At 39.2% G+C, this 22,500-nt stretch overlaps 1 protein-coding gene and 1 long non-coding RNA gene across 2 annotated transcripts in view; both read left to right on the top strand.

Annotated features, from left to right (window-relative positions):
* LOC149069437 (uncharacterized) overlaps nt 1–22,500 on the top strand; it is a 529,602-nt gene that overhangs the window by 24,805 nt on the left and 482,297 nt on the right. The window lies entirely within an intron of this gene.
* LOC149069443 (uncharacterized) lies at nt 157–22,301 on the top strand. The gene is made up of 2 exons (XM_089250080.1): nt 157–331; nt 20,359–22,301. The coding sequence occupies exon 2, from the start codon at nt 21,074–21,076 to the stop codon at nt 21,875–21,877; it is 804 nt and encodes a 267-aa protein (XP_089106206.1). The 5' UTR covers nt 157–331; nt 20,359–21,073; the 3' UTR covers nt 21,878–22,301.

The raw sequence follows: 22,500 nt of genomic DNA, 5'->3' as shown, positions 1-22,500 counted from the left end.
AAAAAAAATTTCCTAATGAAAATTTATTAGTGAAGTGAAGTTGGAAAAACAATTACGAATTTCTCTTTTTCCATTGAAAATTCGAGCTTCAATCTCAAATATTTTCATCCTTCTTTTCACAGAAATCGTGGCACCCGACTCCCTTCAACACGGAGCAAAAACTGAACTGAGTAAATACCTTGTTGGATAATCATTCCGTTCGCTTTCCGAAAGATCAGTGTGAATAAAAGTTGACAGAGCTTGGAATAAAGCCCTGTATAATTGAAGAAGAAGACAGAGCTTGGAAAGGGAATAAAATCAGATGCTCCAAGTCCCAATATGGAGTGCTTGGGTGAGTGCAATTAGAATATTTTCCGTGAACAATGAATTTTTCTTGTCTTCTCTGATGAATGTCATCGTCTGCTTGTCCTCCAACATGGCCCGGAAGCGAAGTTATGGTGGCAAAAGATCAGTTATTGTTTCTATCGTTACCCGTTCACGAACTATGTCTTTTTAGAAGTTAACGCTGGGCAAGCAAACCTTCCTTATTGTGCTGCGACTGAATGGATAGGTAGTAGTTTCAGGCAACCCCCTTCAACAAAGCTACACCAGATCTTACCGGATGGGGGAGGTTTATTCGCTTAAAACCACGTGTGTTTCAGATCAAATAAACAAATAAATTCTACACTAAGCCTACATGCACCGAAATTAAACCTTCATACGAAAAGATGTTTTGCTTTCTTATTTGAACAATTCCATACAGCGAGGGAGTTTGTTTACAAGAGCTGCAAACCCCTCCCCGATTTATTTTTTAAAATTATTTTAGCATTTCTTACTGAGGCTAGAGTACAATGGCATCATAAGAATCATACCTTTTTGTTGACAATTCTGATATTTCTCAGATCTTTCAAGTTGAAAACTAGATGTCTGCGGTCAGCCAGGGCTAGCAGGCATTTTGGCGCCCCCCCTTGTTATGGTGAAAGAGGTGTTGAAGGGTGAAATTTGCACCCTCTCTGGTACGGCGCCCGGCACACAAGACCCCACCTGCTCCCCCCCCCCAGTGGTGGCCCTGATTATTACCCATTTAACCAACTAGACAAAGCCTAGGTACCAGGTTAACATAGTTTACCCAGCGCGACCCAACCCGCAAGGGTAAAAGGCTTACATCCCTGGAGGGACAGAGTCTGGGCCATGTGTGGTTTGTCAGGTTAACATAGTTAACAGATAGAAATTTGTACTGGTGCCTAAAATTTTCTAGGACTAAATTTTCCTTATATTAAATTTTAGTCAGATGACAATGCAGAATTTTCTGATTTTTTATAAAAGGAGGGGTGGTCACAAGTCTCACAAAACTATTTTGAAAGCAGAGGATAGGGAGCCGAACATTTATTCACTGTACGGCAGAAGACTTGCAGTCAGTGGGGTAGCCAGGTTTTGGTCAGTGGGGGGAAACAAAATTCATAAATGCCATTTTTTTGTTCCTACTTCAGGCGCAAACTTAAAATTTTGCATTAGTAGAAAAAACTTGAAACACTTAAAATCAAATTAAATTATTTTCTGTTTTCAGTTGTTATTTTTCAAGTAAAATTAATTACTTTTCAAGTGATTAATTTATTTTAATCTTTTAATTAAGGGGCCATTCGAGTATTGCGTCAGCAAATTTTTAGCCATTTTTGACCCCCTCCTCTCCTTGTCAGCGAAATTTCGTCAGCAATACCCGTTACTTCCTAACATATTGGTGGGATCAAAAACGTATGCGGGAGGAGGAGCCTAGGGAGCTCGTGTGCCTCTCTCCCCACAGGAAAAAAAATTTGTTTAATGCAAAATATATATATTTTTATTAATTAATTTCGAAAGAAAATACCTTTATATGTTATAATCGATTTCGGTCGATTTCAATGTTATTTGAAGGGTAAGAACTCAAAAATATTTCTTTAAGAAATTCATTGCAACCCACCCCTTCTATTCATATATAGTAAATCCTTGACCTGCAGATCAAATGTGGCAAGGGCGTAGCGAGGGGGGGGGGACTTGGGGGGTCTGGTCTTCCCCCCCCCCCCCCCGAAATGTGAGAAAACGACCCAGAAAAGGGAAAAAGATGGCCAAATCCATTGTTCTGTCACTTTGGTCTTCCCCCCCCCCGAAATAAAAGTGGTTCCCCCCCCCCCCCCCCCCTGAACGAAATTTCTGGCTACGCCCCTGAAATGTTGTCCTGAAGTTTATCTGATATGGCTTGGCTCCTCAAACCTAATTTTGTGAAAATGAACTAAGTGGCACATTTACAAATCACTTAAATGACCCATTGCACAATTCCAGAGTATTTAAGTGGCCTGTGGCACATTTTCAGATCACATTCACATTCAAAGATCACTTAAGTAACCCACAACACAGTTACAGAACACTTAAACGATTCGTGGCACATTTAAAGATCCCTTGAGTGGCAAGTGGCACAGTTTTAGAGCACTTAAGTGGCCCCCAGTGCGGTTCTACATCACCCAAGTTACCCACGGAACATTACCAGATTACTTAAGTGATCCGTGGCATAATTATGTATCACTTGAGTGATGCGTGGCACAGTTCTAGAACCCTTAAGCAACCCGTACACATTTCCATAGCACTTAAGTAGCCTGAACACATTTCCCAATCACTTGAAAAATCTGTGAAATATTTAGAGATTACTAAAGTGGTTCTGTAGGGGACTTATCAATAGGGAAAATGTTAGTGGACGTGCCCAATAACTATCCAAACGTTTTTCAGAATAAGATGCCATTCAGAATATTTTAGATCTTCATGAAGGGGGTGGTTGATGACAGAAGTATCATCCAAACCCCCTCCCACTGTGTCATAAAAAGTCGGAAAACGGAAACCCCCTCCCCCATCGATGCTCACGTAATACTTGAAGAACCCCTAATTTTAAAAAGATGTAAATACTATTTCATGTTTTTTGTACTTTTTTTATACAAATACAAACACCAGAAACACAACTGGGAAAAAATTTTGATTCAAATATAAAAAAGTAGAGGTAAATAAAATAAAAAAAAAATTATACATTATCTTTAAAATTATTCCAAGATACGAAAGTACAGAAAAATCTTCAGTCTTCTATCCAATCGCTTTTACCATGTTACAATCTAATCGTAAGCACACATCGTACATGCACTTACAAGACTTTTCTCTTAAAGAATTTGTAACAAATTTGTGCGTGCTAGAAAGTTCTTGCTTATATTATGCGTGACCATAACGTATCTATTATGTCATATTTATGCGTGATTTGTGTTCGAGAAGTTTTGCCATCTGTCTTCCATAATAGAAGAAAAGCTGGCAGATGCTTGAAGTTTCGTGCTATGCAAATACCACGGTGAAAGCCTGCCTTCTCTCAGCAGGGAAACTTGTCAAATGAAAGATTGGTTAGCATTGGTACCTCGAAATGGGAAAAACAAAGAAAAAAAAACTCCTTCCAGTCAACCACCACTCTGCCGCTAGTAGGGTTTAAACTGTGATCATCGCGAAATAAGTCCATCACGATGCTCACACGACCGCACAGTGTCAATCACCTACTACTGGATTGCAGACGTACAAGCAGAGGGTGCTATAAATCCAAAAAAGTTTGGGAACCACTACTTCAAACGAATTGGTGTGTGCCGGAAATCTGTCATATGTGTCCATAATGTATTTTAAGTATGTCTGAGGCGTGTTTGAAATGCCACTGCATATCTTCCGAATCAAAGTAAAGGTGGCAGGTGTATGAATTGATTGAAATAATTTTTTTGTTTCATGGTCTAACCTACTTTCTTTGGAGAAACTGTTTGAAGAGGAGTTCTCTCGGATCGAAGTTAAAAAACCTAAGGCATTGTGTGCACAGTATATTTATATTAACGGTGTGTGTTTTATAACAAATCAGAGAAGAATGAAAATATATCGCATGATTAATGATGCTGACTAGCACTGGGGGGGGGGGGGCCCTCAATTTTTCCATGTGCGGCGTTCCCTTACCCTAATCAACGCTTGTTCTCAGCTCCCCAGAGCAGTTTAACAAAGAATCTCTTTTATAAACCCTCGGGTTGCTCCACGGTGCCCCAATAAAAATTGACGGCTCGCAGTTTGAGAACCCTTGGACTAGGGAGTTCTTGGTTTTTTCCCTTGTTTGACCAGAGGGTCTTCGGGTAAGTGTTGGCACACCGCTCGTGAGGAAAGTCCATATTAGTAAACATCATAAGCCCTCGGATAAGTGCTAATTGAAGAACATTAAGTAATCATTTAAGAGTAGACTGAAAATTTCGCGGCCACTTTTTGTTTTTCCTGAAATAATACACGTATGTATCATTAGTTACTTCTAAATTTTCTACATAATACCTGGGCAATTCCAGGCCCGGTACAGATACCTCAAGTGCAGAAGGGACTTCATAAAGATGAGATTCAATTAACATTTCCTAGAGTAAACTGTTAGGCAGGCATTTTTAAACAGGTGGGGGCCTCAAAAAAAATCCCTTTGATGCTCATAAAATGATCCTGTGTAGACCATCAATGTGTTGGTGTGAGAAATAAAAATAATGCCTGGAATTCTGCTCTAAAAAGCAATGAGTATATATAGTGCCTTTATATTTTATTTTGGAAATTCTCAATGGATTCTCAAATTGTTCATTGGGGCTCATTGCCAACGTTTTTTGAGGGGTATAACAACGCATTGATGCATGCTCATTCAGTTTTGAAGTGGTTCTTTTTTACATTAAGCCAGGGGTTCTCAAACTGTGCGTCGCTGCAAACTGGTGCACCTCCAATCTTTTTCTGGGGTGCCATGGAGCGGTGACTCTCACAAAGGTTCTTTAAAAATATTTTTTGTTAAAAAGCTCTAGGGAGATGGCATTGGACAAGCAAATGAATTGAATTGAATTGAATTGAATTGAATAAGGAAAAGGTGTGGCTTGGGTAGATAAAGTTTGAGAACCTCTGCGTTAGGCTATTCTAGGCAGCAGAGTTTAAGCTATGGTTGCATTTTTTGTAATATGCGAAAGAAATACTAGCCACTTTTTCAAAAATACGTACTGGAGGTACGAAACAAGTATACATCCATCAATCATTAGCATTTCAGCATTTTGCTAAAGCTTTTTCCCCTTTCTGCTTTTTTGCTAAAGGAATTTTTTATCTAGCTCAAACCTTGCCGGGCAACCGGAGATAAACGATGACATAGTCAGGGGCACCACGTATGCCAAAAGTTTAAGAAACACTGGATTAATTGGACATGAGTCATCACACACTACTTCTCCAAACACCAACTCTGGCCATATCCAGTGTCACAACTAGGGGGGAGCAGGTGGGTCTGCCGCTTCGGGCACTGGACCAAAAGGGATGCAAATTTCACGCTTTTACCTCTCTTTCAACATTACGAGGGGGCACCAAAATGCATGCTTGCCCCTTCTGACCAAGCTTCTAGTTGCGGCTCTGGCAATTTTTTGGAAATTCCTATCGCAATATTGCAATTTACTGCCATTAATGAGATGGGTTGGAAATGAAGGCACTGTCTATCTGTGGTCAACTCAAGTTCGTTAAGTAAATACTTTATATCCTACTAAATTGCAACTCCCTAATACTTTATAATTTACAGTTGTGTAATATATAAAAGTATGTATTTCAAACCCCTGATTAACGGTCACCCCTCTTTCAAGGATAAATTTTTAGTCCCGTCGGTGTCCGCAAAAGAGAGGTTTTACTGTATATACCAATAAAAATTTTCAGGTAGTTAAATTATTTAATTTTCTGTAACAATATTTGCTGTTTGAAATTAATTCGGAGTTGAAGAAAGACAACCCAAAAGTTGACCCATTTTTGACCACTCTTACAATTCGTGACCAAATCACTTTTTTTTTAATATATGGTGACTGGCTATTCGAATAACATATTTTTGAAGTTTCAAAAAATTGGACATGAATTGAGCACGTTTTTCTTCGTAATTAAAATAAATTTTCCAATTAACTGAATTTCTAATTAATGTTCTGTCTTAAGACTATTCCCCTTTTTGGATTCGCACCTGTCCGAGGGAGTTCCAGCGGCCAACATTTTTTTAATATATATTTGTGCAATAAATTTTGCTTTGACTAAATTCGATTCAACAAGGAAAAAGGGTCTCGCTCTTGGATGAGGGTAGAAGGTCCTGGGGAAACATGGGGGGCAGCACGAGAAGAGAATATGGTGTCTTAAGACTGTCATGGGCCCCCGGGCCAAGTGGTTTTCCAGAGGCCCAACCTGGTAAATCCTAGAAAATTTCAACCGGATCTCATTTTTGTGGGGCCTCTCTTCTCTTGAGGGCCCATGTGTTAAGACAGCACTGACTGATGCCCCGAACTCCGAGCTAGAGGGGTGCGTAAATGTTATCCTTTCATCTTTCCTCAATATTAAAAGGGGGGGGGGCCGAAATGAGTGCTTGTCCCGGCTGACCACGCATGTCGTTGTGGCCCTGTACATCAGTATTTATGTTGCAAGGTTTAAGGTTCATACAGGGCCGCAGCTGGATACTTTTTTAACTGGAGCTAGCAAGCTTTTGTCATTCCAGTGTAAGGAAAGGTTAAAAGGAGTGGTTAAAGGGATAATTCGGCATCCCTTTTTGTTCAGTACCCGTTACAATGGACCTCCTTTCCCTAGTTGCGGCTTTGTGTGTGTGTGTATATAAATCAAAAACTGCTTGAGAAGTGCAATATGGTTTTGGTTAGGTTGTGTGTGGGCAAATAATTAACGATTAGGTTTGGTGATTTCGATGATACCCAATAGCATTCAATTGTCTTCTGTATTTTTAGGGGCATGCAGAGGCATAAACCCTAGTTAAAACCCATACAAAACTCAGCAAAGAGCTAGAAATGAAATTGCTTCATTTTTCAAAAACAATTACACTGGTATTGAACAGTAAAATGTAAACAAATTCCTTTAAAAAAAGGGATGGCAATGCAGTAAAATCATCCAATTCACCTTGACCTCCAATGTAAATAAACATCGGAGCTTGTAATTTACACATTTTTATAAATCATTGTTTGTAGCAAAACGTCAAAATCTGGCTGTTCCAGCATTAAAAAAGTGTTAAACAAAGAGACGTGGTGCAAACCTGGAATTTTTTTTCAGAAAACGCAATCACATTTTATGTATGTGACATAGATGAATAAGCCTGACTAATGAATGAGGCTAATAAAATTTTGAAAAAAAAATTTTTTTTCTTATGAAAAACTATTTTTTTGTTCATGTCCCAAAGTTTTTCCCATTTTAAAATGTCCACTCTGTTACGGTCATTTGGGAAATATATTTTTATACCAGATTAAATCTGATAACACTTTGGAGCTCATTGAAAGGTTTACTTTTAATGCTTGATCAACTATTTTGGATTTGACTTTTGCAAAATGACTTAATATTCATTTTATGTCTTTAGTACCAATTTTTTCTCTGTCAGATGTCCACTCTGTTACGTCATTATCATAAATAATTAAGACCTTTTTTTTCATCTATATCAGCATGTAGTGATAGCACATGGAGATATGCTTCAAAATATAATAAAAGTTTTCACAAATCATTTAAATTTATAATGGAAAAAAAATAATTTAGGCTAATTTGTCCACTCTGTTACGTCTTCCAAAAATTCAACCAACCCAACAGAATGGAAACTATGATTTAAAGTAAAGTTTTCTTAGTTAAGAGGTTTTGAAGTTTCATGTTAAATTTAATAAGTTATCTATTCAATTTAAACCCTTTACCACATTCTCCATCATATTATTTCAGGGAAATTCAAAAATTAAATAGTATAGATCATCAAAGTCACTGCCAGGCACAGATCCAGGGAGATGTGGCGTAAGGGGCATTTTAGTATGAATAACGGTCGTTCTATGGGACAGCAGAACAATTATTTCCCTATATTATTTTTGTTTCCTGGCTCTATCCCCCCCCCCCCTCCAAGTCTCATTGGATATACTCTGGATCACTAATGTGAGAGAGACATAAACGCGAGATTTATACCAACATCAAATCTCCATTCAATTTCAACGAAAAATTTTGAAGTAAAAAAAAGTTGGGAATAAGGAAACACACACATATGCTTATGTTGGCAGCACAGTAATTTGGTATATAAATGGATTTCACTATATAAACTGAGATTAATCCAAACAACTCCTGAAACCATAGTTGATGATGTCATAGGTCTAATCCTGTATGTATGGCAAACGTTTGAATTGTCATGACAAGATGGTATCTATGAATGAAATTTCTAAATCACTGGATGGAATAGCACTGTACAGTGTGAAGAATGGCAGCGCAAACAAGAAAAAGTAGAAAAGAATGGTAAAATGATAGACGTTACAAAAATAACAAAAGAGCAGAGATTGTGGAACATAACAGACTTAATCAATGTTTTCCAAAAAGAAATGAAATTGTTCAAGAAACACATTTTTAACATCCAACACCAATATAGAGCTTACCAAATGTGTATTAGAAACATACAAAAACATGAAGCTGTCCTTCATGTGTATTCCAGTGAAAATTACAATTGCAAATTATCTGAAGAAGTGCAAAGTCATCATTTCAGTGGGTCAAGAAATCAAGTATGTCTTCATACCTGTGTGCTGTATGTTGCAGAATGTGAGAAGCAGGGTTGACAGGTTTTGACGGTTTAAACCGCCACATCAAAAACCCTCCATCAGAAACCTGTATCAAAAACTGTCAAAAACCTCAAATACTGCTTTTCAACATATAAATTCCCATTCAAAATACGCACATTGATTGCATGTAATGCTTAAAGTGACTATGCAATACATAATGTGTGATTTTAAAGTAATCTCCCCCCCCTCTACGTAATTATTTTGGACAATTATATACATGTATATATACTTGTAAAATATAGAATTTGAGTAGAGCATAGCATAAAACTACAGAAGGATATATAATGTATTCAAGATAGTTTCAACCTTCTAAAATTTCTTCAACTGTTTATTTATATATGAATATATAGAAGGGGGGCAAAGCCAACCCTCCATCCCAACTCCTTCAATGGAGCTAACTACTCCTCACATCTTCTTTAATTATAAAGCAAAATATTCCTCAGGCACTGCGAATGCTTGCGAAATAGTTATTCATTGCCAGTTTTCCATTCTGATTTCGATAAGAAATGCACTGCCATCATAAATACAACAGAATACTCGATGCACCACAATACATACGTGATGCACCACGATAGGCAATACAGCACAATAAGTAATGCACCACTATATGCAATGCACCACCATATCAGCAATACGGCAGATTAAGTAGTGATTCACTACATACGGTGTATCACAACACGCAAAGCACCACTATCGGCAATAAAGCACAATACTCAATCCACCGCTATATGCAGTGCACCACAATACAGCACAAAATGTGATGTACCACCATCGGCAATGCAGCGATAAGCAATGCACCAACATCAGCAATACTGTAAAATAAGTAGTGTACCACGCATGATAAGGAATGCACCACAATATGCAATACATCGCAATAGGCAAAGTACCATAATATGTACCACAATACACCATAAGCACATCATTACAATATGCAATACAGCACAATATGCAATGCACCACAGTATGCAATGTATCGCATTGAACAAAACAAAATAATACGCAATGCACCACAATACGCAATAAGCACTGCGTTGCAATAAGCAAGACAGCATGCGATGCGCTACAATATGGAATGCACCACTATTTGCAATACACCACAATAAACAATACACCCCAATATGAAATAAGCACTCATTAAAATGAGTAATACAGCACACGATGCACTACAATACGCAACACATTAAAATCAGTAATGCACCAACATTTGCAGTGCACCACAATAAGCAATACAGTATAATATGCAATCCACCACAATAAGCAATACAATATAATATGCAATCCATCACAATACGCAAACACGATGTATCGCATCAAGCAAAGCAGAATAATACGCAATGCACCTCAATACGCAATAAGAACTGCATTACAATAAGCAATACAGCACGTTATGCACTACAGTACGTAATGCATAACAGTACAAATCAACAACCAGCCAAATCAGAAATGCAATGCAATTAGTGAAACATCGCAATAAGCAATTTACCACAATACGCTATACAGACTTCATAGGACTGCATTATAATAAGCAATACAGCATGCGATGCACTAAAGTCAACATTGTATTGGCAGTGGACCACAATAAGTAATACAGCACAATACATAATACAGTGCATCACAATAAGCAATACAGCATGCAATGCACTATAATACGTGATGCATAACAATACACAATGCACCATATTGCAGTGCACTATAATACGTGATGCATAACAATACACAATGCACCATATTGCAGTGCACTACAATAAGGCCTACAGCACAATAAGCAGTAGACACAGCATTATAATAAGTAATACGGAACACGATGTACTACGTAATGCACACAATACGCAATGCAACACAATTAGAAGTGCACCACACAATACACAATGTACCATACAATGCGCATACTGCATTGATGCATAACAATACGCAATGCACCACATTCACCATATTGCAGTGCACCACAATAAGCAGTAGGCACGACATTATAATAAGCAATACAGCACACGATGTACGTACAACACGCAATGTAGCACAAAACGCAATACGTACTTCATTATAATAAGCAATACGGTATGCGATGTACTACGACACGTAATGCATAACAATACGCAAAACACACCATAATAAGCAATACAGCTCAATACACAGTAAATCACTATACATCGCAATAAGCACCACAATACGCAATACACACCATAATAAGCAATACAGCTCAATACGCAATAAAGCACTATACATCGCAATAAGCACCACAATACGCCGTAACCACTGAAGCACAATGAGCAAGCGATACACTATAATTATCAATGCATTATATAATCAGCGATGCACAACTATTTGCAGTACACCACAATAAGCAATACAGCCCAATGCGCCACAATACGCAATAAGCACTGCATTGCAATGAAAAATTCAGTACGCGATATACTATAATGCATAACAATTAGCAACGCACCACAATAAGCAATACAGAACGCGATGCACCACAATACATATAACTATATGCAATACAGTACAATACGCGATGCATCATATAAGCAAAGCACCATAATAAGCAATGCATTAGAATAAGCAATACAGCATGCGATGCATTACAATACGCAATGCACCAAAAATAGCAATATACCACTATTTACAGTGCCCCACAGTACAGCATAAAATGTAATGCACCACAATACGTGATGTATCTCAATAAGCGAAGCACCATAATATACGCATAAAGTACTGTATTACAGTGAGCAATATATCGCGCGATGCGCTGCAATGTGCAATGCACCACAATAAGCAATACAGCATAATACGCAATGCTACACCATTGGCGATTCGGTGCGATAAGCAATGCACCACTATATCAGGGCACCACATTAAGGAATACGGCACAATACTTAATGCACCTCCATCGGCAATACAGGACAGTGCTTATTGCACCACCATCGGCAATGCAGCACAATAATTAGTGCACCCCCATATTCAAAGCACCGCAATAAGCAATGCACTATATTCAGTGCATCACATTAAGCACAATACGCAATACACTACAATAAGCAAAACAACACAATGCGTAATTTACCCCCATCGGCAATACGGCACAATAACAAATACACCACCACCGTAGGCAATACAGCACAATAATCAATGCACCACAATACGCAATGAACCACAATACACCATAAGCACTGCTTTAGAATAAGCAATATGGCACGTGATTCACTAAAATTTGTAATGCATAACAATGCGCAATTGGCCAATATTTACAGTGCACCACAATAAGCAATGCAGCACAATACCCCCATGCACCGTATAATGCGCATCATCACAATGCATCACACTAAACAAAGCACCATAATACGCAATGAGCCAAAATAATCCATAAGCACTGCATTACAATAAGCAAAATCACCATGAAAAGCACTATAGTACGCAATGCACCACAATACGCATTACAATGAGCAATGCAGCACATAATGCACCACAATATGCAATGCACCACAATCAGTAATGCACCATTATTTTTGCAGTGCCACAATAAGCAATGCAGCACAATGCGCAATGAGAAGCAAGTATTCATCCTTGACTCAAAATGAAACCTGTCAATTTCCTCATAAAGAGATCTGTCCAATGCTCCGCCCGGACCCTGTGTGTTGGGAGCACTGGTGATGTACACATACCTCTGGGTACATGCACAAAGCGTGATCCTTACAGGTCAAGCGGTTCCCGATGTCCTCAGGAGTTGAATGAAAACTCGACCCAAAATCGTTACCGACTTCCGTAACATAAAAACGTCACCCATTTCCTTAACATAAAATCGTCACTATTTTGGTTGCTTCGAAACAGGCCCTTTTCGAGTTTGTGATTTTATATTATAGAGTAATATTTGCATATCAATATCAGCTCTACTTTTTTTTACAACAGATACATGTTTAAAAAGTTCTTTCATGCTTGCTATATATGCTAGCCGCTGTGGTGGTCGAGTGGTTATAGTGACGGACTCGCGATGCGAGGATCCGGGTTCGAACCCCACAGTGGTGGTCGGCTGAAGTTGGTTTTCTGTGGTTCCCAACTTCAAGGCGCAAATGCGAGCCGATCTCCCCGTTAAAAAGTCTCGCCACAGAGAGCAACAGTCCTACAACGATAAATCATTCAATCATAACACTTCACTCATAGTTAGAAAAACTAGTGGCAGATGGCAGCACTACACATAACAAGCATTACAGAAAAACAACAAAAACTTCACGTCAGGTTTCACTACACGTACACGCACATTCCCGCATGTACCGATTCGTTGGGGGGTTCCGCGGGGGGGAGGGGTGGGCGGAGTGCATGTGTGGTGTAGTAGTAGTAGGTAGGGCCTCCAAAAATGGCTCGGGGATCGATGATGTTCTTAAGTCAGCCACCTCGTTGGGCAATTTGCCTGTTGTGGCGTTGTATTTGTATATATAATGTTGATTTCTGTTGTTATTATATTATCTAGACAATCCCAGATATTTAAAACAATATTCTTATTGTACATAACATTAGAATATATATATATCCAGCAATCAAAATACCAAATTATACTAAAATAATTTTTCCCTTGAAAAATTAATTAGTTTATTATTAGTCAAAATTTTTCATTGTTACCACAGTTTATATTCTTGGGTTACATTCTGGTGGTATATTTTTAAATGATGAGTGTTTTTTTTCCCCTCCAAAAAGGCCTTATGAAAGTAGCCTGAATATACATATTTTTTATGTAAAGTATCTTAGTTACTTAACTTATATTACAATATCAAAATTGCTAATTCTTACATTTTCTCACCTTGGGCTATGCATTCTGACGTTCTATTTTTAGAAAATTCATGAATGGGGATTGCATCACGTCTAAATGTAGTGGTGTATTATCTCACAGGTTTTTGTTTTTCCTTCACCAAAAAGCAGTAACAGTAGTGACTGCATTATCATGCTAGGGGCAGATGGTCTTATAATCCAATAAAGACACCAGCTGCCCTTAGAGGACAAAGACCAGTGTACTAGAGAAAAGTCCAACTTTGCTATTTGTTGTTTGAATTGTAAAGTAGTGAGGATTAATATGGAAACCAGGTTCAGAAATTTCATTTGGTATTTTTTTATGTTTAGTGAAACCAATTTCTAAGAAATCATAAATATTTAGTCTATTATTAGTTTATAATATAATGAATCGTGATGGAAGGCCACAGCATATAGCCTGGCAAAATTTTAATAAAGTAGAGAAAAATGGAAAGATATATGCAAAATGCATTAATTGTGGAGTTATGCGATGTAATCGTGTGGACAGGATGAAGAGCCATATAGCTCAGTGTATTGAAAGGGGCAATGATGTTGAACAAATACGTGATGTACAAAAAGCAACTACATCAACATCTACAGAGTCCACTGCTTCACAGCCTATTATTTTGTTGGAATCAACAGAACCTGAAATTTTCACTCAAAAAAAAGAAACAAAAAATTGATGACTTCATTGTGAAATCAAATTCTGCTACAACTAAAAAAATTGATTTATTAGTGGCAAAGTTTTTTTATGCCAATAATATCCCATTCAGTGTTGTTGAACATTCAAGTTTCAAAGATCTAGTTGCTGCTTTGTTACCTGGTTATAATACCCCAAGTAGAAAAGCTTTGACTCAGTCATTGCTTGATGAAGTTACAAGAGAGGTTGAGAAAACTGCAAAAGACAATCTCAGTGGAAAAGCTGTAACTTTAATTGAAGATGGATGGAGCAATATTCATAACGATCCAGTCATAGCTACATGTATATATTCTGAAGGTAAATCCTATTTTCTTGAAGCTGTTGAGTGTGGTGCTATTATGAAAAATGCAGATTACCATATGCAAATAATTGACAATTCCTTATGTTTGGCCCACGATAAATATTCTTGTGAAGTAAAGGCAGTTGTAACTAATAATGCGAAAGTAATGGAGAAAGCCAGGCAACTTTTGCTTAATGAGATTGACCAAAATTTAATAGCATATGGGTGCTCTTCTCATTAGCTCAACTTACTCGGACAAGATCTAACACCTGAAGCTGTGCTCAAACAGGTGGTTAAAATACAAAAATACTTTAGAAACCATCATTTGCCTTCGGGATGGCTTAATGAACATATGGGGTCAATAAAACCCCTAATTACCTGATGATACTCGATGGAAGAGTACACTTACTTGTCTTGAAACATTTTTACACAATAGGCCATTTTTTCAGAAAATAGTAGAAGATCACGAAAATGACATTGACAAAGGAATTGTTATTTTAATCAACAATTATAATTTATACAAACAGTGTAAAGATCTTTCATTCCAACTCAAGCCAATAAGTGTTGCATTGGATATTCTTCAAATAGATACAGCTACAATTGCTGACTCATGCCGTGTTTGGCTAAGCCTTCTCAAAGAAAGTGCTCTTCAGCCTCATATTGAAAAGATACAAAACAGGATGGACCAGAGTCTGAGACCATTTCATTATTTGGCATATAATTTGCACCCAAAATATAAAGGTGAAGGACTGACTGATGTGCAAAGTGATTTGGCTTGCACATGGGCAACAAAGAAAATTAACGGTTGTCTGCCATTGTTAATTTCATATGAAGCAGAAGAAACTCCTTTTCCACCTTCTTATTTCAGTGCAGCAGGAAGAATGACAAACCCTGTGATTTGGTGGAAAGGACTTTCTAAATGTAATGCTTTTTCAGCTGAGCCTGCATCTGAACCCATAAAACTATAGTCCGTTTCAGGTTAACTTTGCAGTGAAGGGGAAGCTACGAGGGAACCGCATCACTCGTTGCTATGGGAACGAAAGCCTCTTAACCAATGTATCGATGCGCGGAATCGGTAAGGTATGGCCGATTCTCGCCAATCTCACTGAGAAAAATATTTTTTACGTGTAACGTAATTGCACAGTTAAATTAGTAATAATTATAGAATTAAAAGAAAACCATTGCCGATACTTTCAGAAATTAAAGTGAGGTTTTTGAAATCATTTGTTTTGTTTTTTGATCAGAAAATGTTTTAAAATTTAGAAAAAATAATTATCTTGTATCAGAGCGTGTCACTTAATCTTCATTGATATGCCTTAAGTAACATTAAAAATTTCAAAAAAGTCATATTTTTCTGCAATATTTCCCTTCCCTCAGCTGAAATTTATTTACAAAAAAAAATCCAAACAATATTATGAAAGCAACGTATAATTTTAAAATACTGTATATTAACCATGGCTCTCAAAAACTTGGGGATTTTTAATTTTTTCTTCAATTTATATGGAAAAAATTAATGTTAAATAAATTAAGAAGAAGCAGGCTAACTCTGTTTTCATGTGTAAATGCAGGAATAGCAGCAAATAATAATAATGATACGGAAAAGTTTAGAATTTTTTTACTCACTTTTCTTGCCGAAATTTCCGTCACTCGACCTCCCCCTTCCCCGAACGGTATACGTCGATGCCACTTGTTTTCCCGACAGCTTTAGTCTTTTGTTACGGTTGATGTGCTGCTCATGGTTATTACGGATTATTCTTATGGAGTTTTGTTTACAACGAATATTCAAAAACCAAAAATATAGTATTCAGGAATGGAAGAGCAGAGAACTTTAGCGTGGCTATCTCTGGGGAAAATTAAGACACAACTGTCACATAACAGATGAAAGCCCAAACCACTGTGGACCCCCCCCCCCCACTCATTTATTGTATCTGAAGAGACGCTAAAGGCAAGGGGCATGAGGAGAAACAGGTGGGTGGAAGATGGCGTCCGTTCGTGTGAGTGGAAGTCGCGACTCTGTCAACACTCTCCATGATCGGAAACTAAAACTATCCCATAAACATGGCAAAAAGTAAATAATTAAAAAAAGGAGGACCTATAACCCAAACTTCTGCACCCATAGAGGGCCTCTCGCAAGTCACAATAGTATCGGCACTCTCGTGGAAGAGAAACACTTCTTGTAATCTATGAGTGAATATCTGAACTCACTGAAGCCTATTTTTAGGAGAAAATAAAACTGATTGAATATTCGTGTGTATGTGTAAGCCTGTAACTGCATGTAAAACTGAATGAAAAATTGTATCGTTATGGAAAATTCAACCAAATAAGGAAAAAAAAAAAATGTATATATACAGTATACAATTGTGTAACGAAAAAAAACACGACAGTGATATTGGCGGGGAAAATTTCTAGGATATCGCGCCAGAGTGTCGTTGCCGTTGCTATGGATTTTTAATAATGGTAACCAATATTTTTTATAATTTAAAAATTTTAAACAAGCAAACATCGGTTCAAAACGATTTTTTTTCAGTATTTTTTTTAAAATCATAGAAAAAATTGAAATATTCTGTATAAAGGTTCATCTTAAACCTCCGATATATGAGAACTATATTTTGCGGCGAAGGAATACACTCTCTACCTTTCTCTTCACTGCAAAGTTAACCTGAAACAGACTATAGCAATGCTTTTGCTGTCCAGTCCCGCCAGCTCAGCCTCCATTGAAAGAGTATTTTCTAACTTTGGATTTGTCCATTCAAAACTTAGAAGAAAAAAGAAAAGAGTATTCAGAGAGTATAAAAGTGAACGAGGTGACATCATCGTTCATTTTTAAAAGAACAGCATTGAAGAACGCAATAAGGTATAGTAAGAAGGAAGTTGAATATAGGTTGGCAGATAAAATTGACTCTGACCCAAAATAATTTTTTAGATACGTCAATAATGGATGTGAGGAGACAGTCGGCCCCCTCTCGATAGAAGGGTCTAGGGTAGAGAGCAATTTAGGCATGTGTAATGCTTTCGATGACTTTTTCGCGTCTGTTTTTAATAGAGAAAAACATATTCAATGTATGGGTGTTGCATGTGGTAATAAAATCCTCAACGATATTCAAGTGGAGGACGTGGAGGTCCTAAATCTTCTAAAAAATGTGTGTGCAAGCAAAGCACCAGGACCAGATGATACCCAGGGTCCTCAGGAAATGTGCTAATGAATTGTTGGGCCAGACGCACAGATATACAGGAGTAGTGTTGCTGAGGGTATCGTCCCAAGGGATTGGAAACTTGCTAATGGTGTTCCGATATTTAAGAAGGGTAGTAGAGAAGCTGTGTCCAATTATCGTCCAGTGAGTTTGGCGAGCTCCCTCTCGAAAATTTTGGAAATTATTATTGTAGTGACCTTATGTTCTTTGAATAGTGAGCACTCATCATGACAAGCAAAAACAGAAATTTATTAATAAAAAAAAAAATAAAATAAGAACTTAAACACGAGACGATGATCCTACTCGATCGCCTTTCCACACACTTCTCCCTCTCTGTTTATTTTCGAATGTCCAATTTTGTTTTTGCAATCTTCCGTCTCCTGAGGCTTTTCTTCTTGCGCTCTCGAGCCTTATACCATATTGTTACGTCAAGGTTCTCAACTGAGAGACGCGCTACAGAACACTACAATTATCAAGAGGCAATTGGTGAAGTAGATAGACAAGAATAATGTATTGTCAGATAATCAGCATGGATTCAGGAAGGGGAAGTCATGTGTAACTAACCTCCTTTGCTTTTATGATCACTTGACTAAGGCTTTGGGTTAGGGCAAAAATGTAGATACAAGATATATAGAAGACTGGATGTTGTGAAGATATTTATTATTTGAGATGTTACTTTTTTAAGGAAGGAAAAAACTCATCTCTGCCTCTACCGGGAGTCGAACCCGGGTCCCTCGATTGCCGGACGAGTGCTCTGACCACTAAGCTACAGAGGAGATAGAGATTTTCCTTCGCTAGAGCGTATATATGCCGAACGGAACCGTGCAATGGACGGTGAAACCGATCAGCTAATAGCTCATGGACGACGAGCCACCAGAGGGCTATATATATGACATGAATGTCGCTCTCCACTTGTTAATACAAGATATATAGAAGACTGGATGTTGTGAAGATATTTATTATTTGAGATGTTACTTTTTTAAGGAAGGAAAAAACTCATCTCTGCCTCTACCGGGAGTCGAACCCGGGTCCCTCGATTGCCTATATCCAGTCTTCTATATATCTTGTATTAACAAGTGGAGAGCGACATTCATGTCATATATATAGCCCTCTGGTGGCTCGTCGTCCATGAGCTATTAGCTGATCGGTTTCACCGTCCATTGCACGGTTCCGTTCGGCATATATACGCTCTAGCGAAGGAAAATCTCTATCTCCTCTGTAGCTTAGTGGTCAGAGCACTCGTCCGGCAATCGAGGGACCCGGGTTCGACTCCCGGTAGAGGCAGAGATGAGTTTTTTCCTTCCTTAAAAAAGTAACATCTCAAATAATAAATATCTTCACAACATCCAGTCTTCTATATATCTTGTATTAACAAGTGGAGAGCGACATTCATGTCATAAAAATGTAGATGTTGTTTACCTTGATTTCCAGAAGGCATTCGATCGGATCCAACATGGTAAACTCTTGAACCTTTTACACGAGATTGGAATTGGGAATTGGAATTGTGTGCTGAATTAGATAGAATCGTGGTTAAAAGATAGGTCAGAACGGGCTATGGTGAACGGGGAATTCTTTGATTGGACAAGCGTCACAAGTGAAGTTCCTTAAGGAAGTGTCCTTCTCCTCATATTTTTTCACTTTTTATCGATAAACTCGACCAGGGTATCGATGGGATTGTTAGCAAATTTGCATATGACATGAAGCTAATGGAGGTAGTCGGGAATCAAAGCAATAGGGATTTGCTCCAGACCAACTCAAACAGGATTGGAGCATGGGCAGATAAATGGAGCATGAAGTTTAGCATTGACAAATGCTAAGCCACTCATTTTGGTTTGAACAACCCATGTTTCTCTTACGAGTTCAATGGTGTCACTATCCCGGATGCAACTTGGGTCACCGATTTGCTAATTCTCATTGATGAGTGGCTTAGGTTTTCTGAGCAGTGTTCAATGTTGGTCAAAAATGTGAATAGAATGCTCAGTTTCATTTTCAAAAAGGTCGCTTCGCGTTCTCTTAAAGTCATTCGTTCGTTTTTCGAGGCTTAGTTCGTCTTGGACTGGAGTATGCTGTAAGGTGTGGAGACCATACCTACAGAGGGACATAAACTTGGTTGAAGGGGTGCAGAGAAGAGCTACGCGTCTTCTCGTTGGCACACACAGCTTGAGTTATGAAGAGAGACTTCATTTTTTCAATATGTTTTCATTGGATGAACACAAATGTCGGGGAGATATGATCGAAGTGTTCAAAATTTTCAACGGCATCTATAGGATGGGCAATGACTTATTAATTCGCTGTCAATCAACTGACTTTACAAGGGGGACACCACTATTTTGTTGGCGCCACTCAGGTGCCGTGGTATACTCGTCTTCCACTATGAAGGTTACCATCAAGGTCCATGGGCTCGAACCCGGGCATAGAACGTTAGAAGCAAGTTCTTTACCTACTGAGCGTGAGGTGACCAGCGATGGAAGGAGCCTTCATTTCCCACCCAACTCCACTGGTTGGAAATTGCTGTATGGCGATATATGACCGGAGTTGGTGTGCGGTAAAGTAGTATTGTTTGGTAAGGAACAATGCTAGGTTATGGTATCACAGGGAATTGTTCTCTAATAGGGTTGTTAATAAATGGAATAGCTTACCCATTCTTATTGCATTCTTAGAATAAGGCAATGATAAATGCATTTTATGGGCATTGTATAATATTTTATCTTGTATGTATATTGTTTATAGTTTTTGTAATTGCATTTTGAATTGGGTTCCTGTATTTTAGAAATATGGCATTTATATTTGTTGTGGGCATCTTTTTTGCAGCCACCTCGATGCGCATTTTCCTGTTGTGGCCTTGTATTTGTATATGAAAGGATAAAATTGTAGGATGGTCATTGACACAGGAGCCACCGTGAGCATCGTCAGGACGGACCTGGCTCGGAAATTCCAGCAACGAGTTCTCTACGTACCACCATCGTTAACGCTGCAGACAGTCACAGGACAGAAAATGACTGTGCGAGGAAAATTCAGAGTCTCACTGAAGTTCGCCACGGTCACCTACCGGTACGCCGTCTTCGTGGCAGACATAAGGGATCCGTGCATCATCGGAGTGGACTTTTTGAGGAGATACGGATTTTCCTTGGACATGAGGAACGACCAGTTGCACACGCCGAGGGAACGTGTCGCCCTGCTCGGGTGTGGTCGTAACGAAGTACCTCCAAGGAAAGTGATGGACATTCCAGAAGCAGAAAAAGAGTGCATCGCCGATGCAGAGAAGACCAATGGCAGGACCGGAACTGTTCGCTCACCAGGGTCGATGGCTGATTACGATCCAGCCTCGTAAAGAAAAAGCGTCTGGAAATGCCGACGCCCTGACGAGAGGACCGAGTCAACAGAACCGTCGTCGTTGCTCCAAGGCAGAAGAGAAGTGCGGACCGGTGAGCCCTATAGTGAGACGGATAAAGTCTCAAGTGACGATCCTTGGAGCGATGAGAACACCCGAAAAGCCCAACTAGAAGATCCCGACATACGACCGATCATGGAGTTGAAGGAATCCACCGGGAGTAAACCAACATGGCAAAACGTCGCCTCTTCCAGTCCGACGACCAATAGGTACTGGGCGCTATGGGACTCTCTGGAGATGAGAGATGGCGTGCTGTACCGCAAATGGGAGTCGGAGGATGGAAAGACGTTTCGGTGGCAACTCGTCCTGTCAAGGAGCCGTGTGAAAAATGTGCTGAAAGAATTGCACGAAAGCCCGACCGGTGGACATTTTGGCATGATTAGGACTCTCCAGAAGGTCCGTAAACGATTCTGTTGGGACAAATCCAGGACCGATGTGCACGAGTGGTGCAAGAATTGCGACGCCTGCGCCGTCCACAAAGGAATCGCCCCGAACATCCTGCGACCGCTACCGAGGACCGCCCACGAAAGCACCGGATACTCGTCATCGCTGATGAGAAAGGACCTTCGCCAGTCAGGTGATCTGATGTTCCGGCGGCCGACAGATGCTGCTCTTCTACCGGAAGAACACCTCCAGGAGCACCTCGAGAACATGCATCGAATCGCCATACACCGGATCAACATCGGCCACGAAAAGATAAAGAACCGCTACGATGTGAGGTCTCATGACTTCAAGGAAGGGAACCTTGTCTGGCTCTGGAACCCGAAGCGCCGGAAAGGACTGTGCCCGAAACTTCAGACGTCATGGGAAAGACCCTACAGAGTCGTGAAGAGGCTGAACGACGTCATAGCTCGGATCCAGAAGACGCCATCCTCGAAGTGCAAGGAGGTCCACTTCAACAAACTGGCCTCTTACCACAGTGACAACCCGCCGAACTGAATTGTCGGGGCGAACAATTCTAAGAGAGGGGCAATGGTACGATCTGTAGGCGATAGATGGCGCGATTTGTTCGATGGCTCTCAGAAATATCGAAATCAGTTGATACCGGTTTCGGTCTAGCGCAGCGGTATGCGATTGGCGAAAGAATTGGCGGGAACATTCTAGAAAGTACGCCCCTCCAGACAGTGGTCCAACCCCTTCGTATGGTGGCGCCGCCAAATTGGAAACTGTAAAATAGAATGTTGTGGAATGTTCTTTTTCTCGAAGTTTCTCCGGGGTTATATATAGTGCGGCGCTCACAAGAGAGAGGCACAAGGAGATTCAGTTAGTCGTTTTTAAACTTTGCGAGAAAGTTGTTAGCTCTCTAGTTAGCTTGTAAATACGTGTAAATTGCTGTTCTGTAAATAAATCTGTTGGTCCGTCGAACCGCTTCTTGTTTTGCAATCTCGAAGTCTTGTGGAAAAATTATCCGGAACAATATTATTGAAAAAAAAGAATATATGTTTGTTTTAAGATAGAAATTATTTTAAAATTTGAAAAATGGACTGGGGACAGCCAGGATAAGGACATTTCTTTAACAAATGAAAATTTGTTCTAGCAAATTAAAAAAATATCTAGGATCT

This window comes from Pholcus phalangioides, unplaced genomic scaffold, assembly GCF_987345545.1.
Source record: "Pholcus phalangioides strain wild (caught in Gottingen) unplaced genomic scaffold, Ppha-v1.0 ptg000022l_1, whole genome shotgun sequence".
Taxonomy (NCBI): domain Eukaryota; kingdom Metazoa; phylum Arthropoda; class Arachnida; order Araneae; family Pholcidae; genus Pholcus; species Pholcus phalangioides.
Note: the sequence above shows the minus strand (reverse complement) of the source record. Positions and strands in the feature narration are given on the sequence as shown.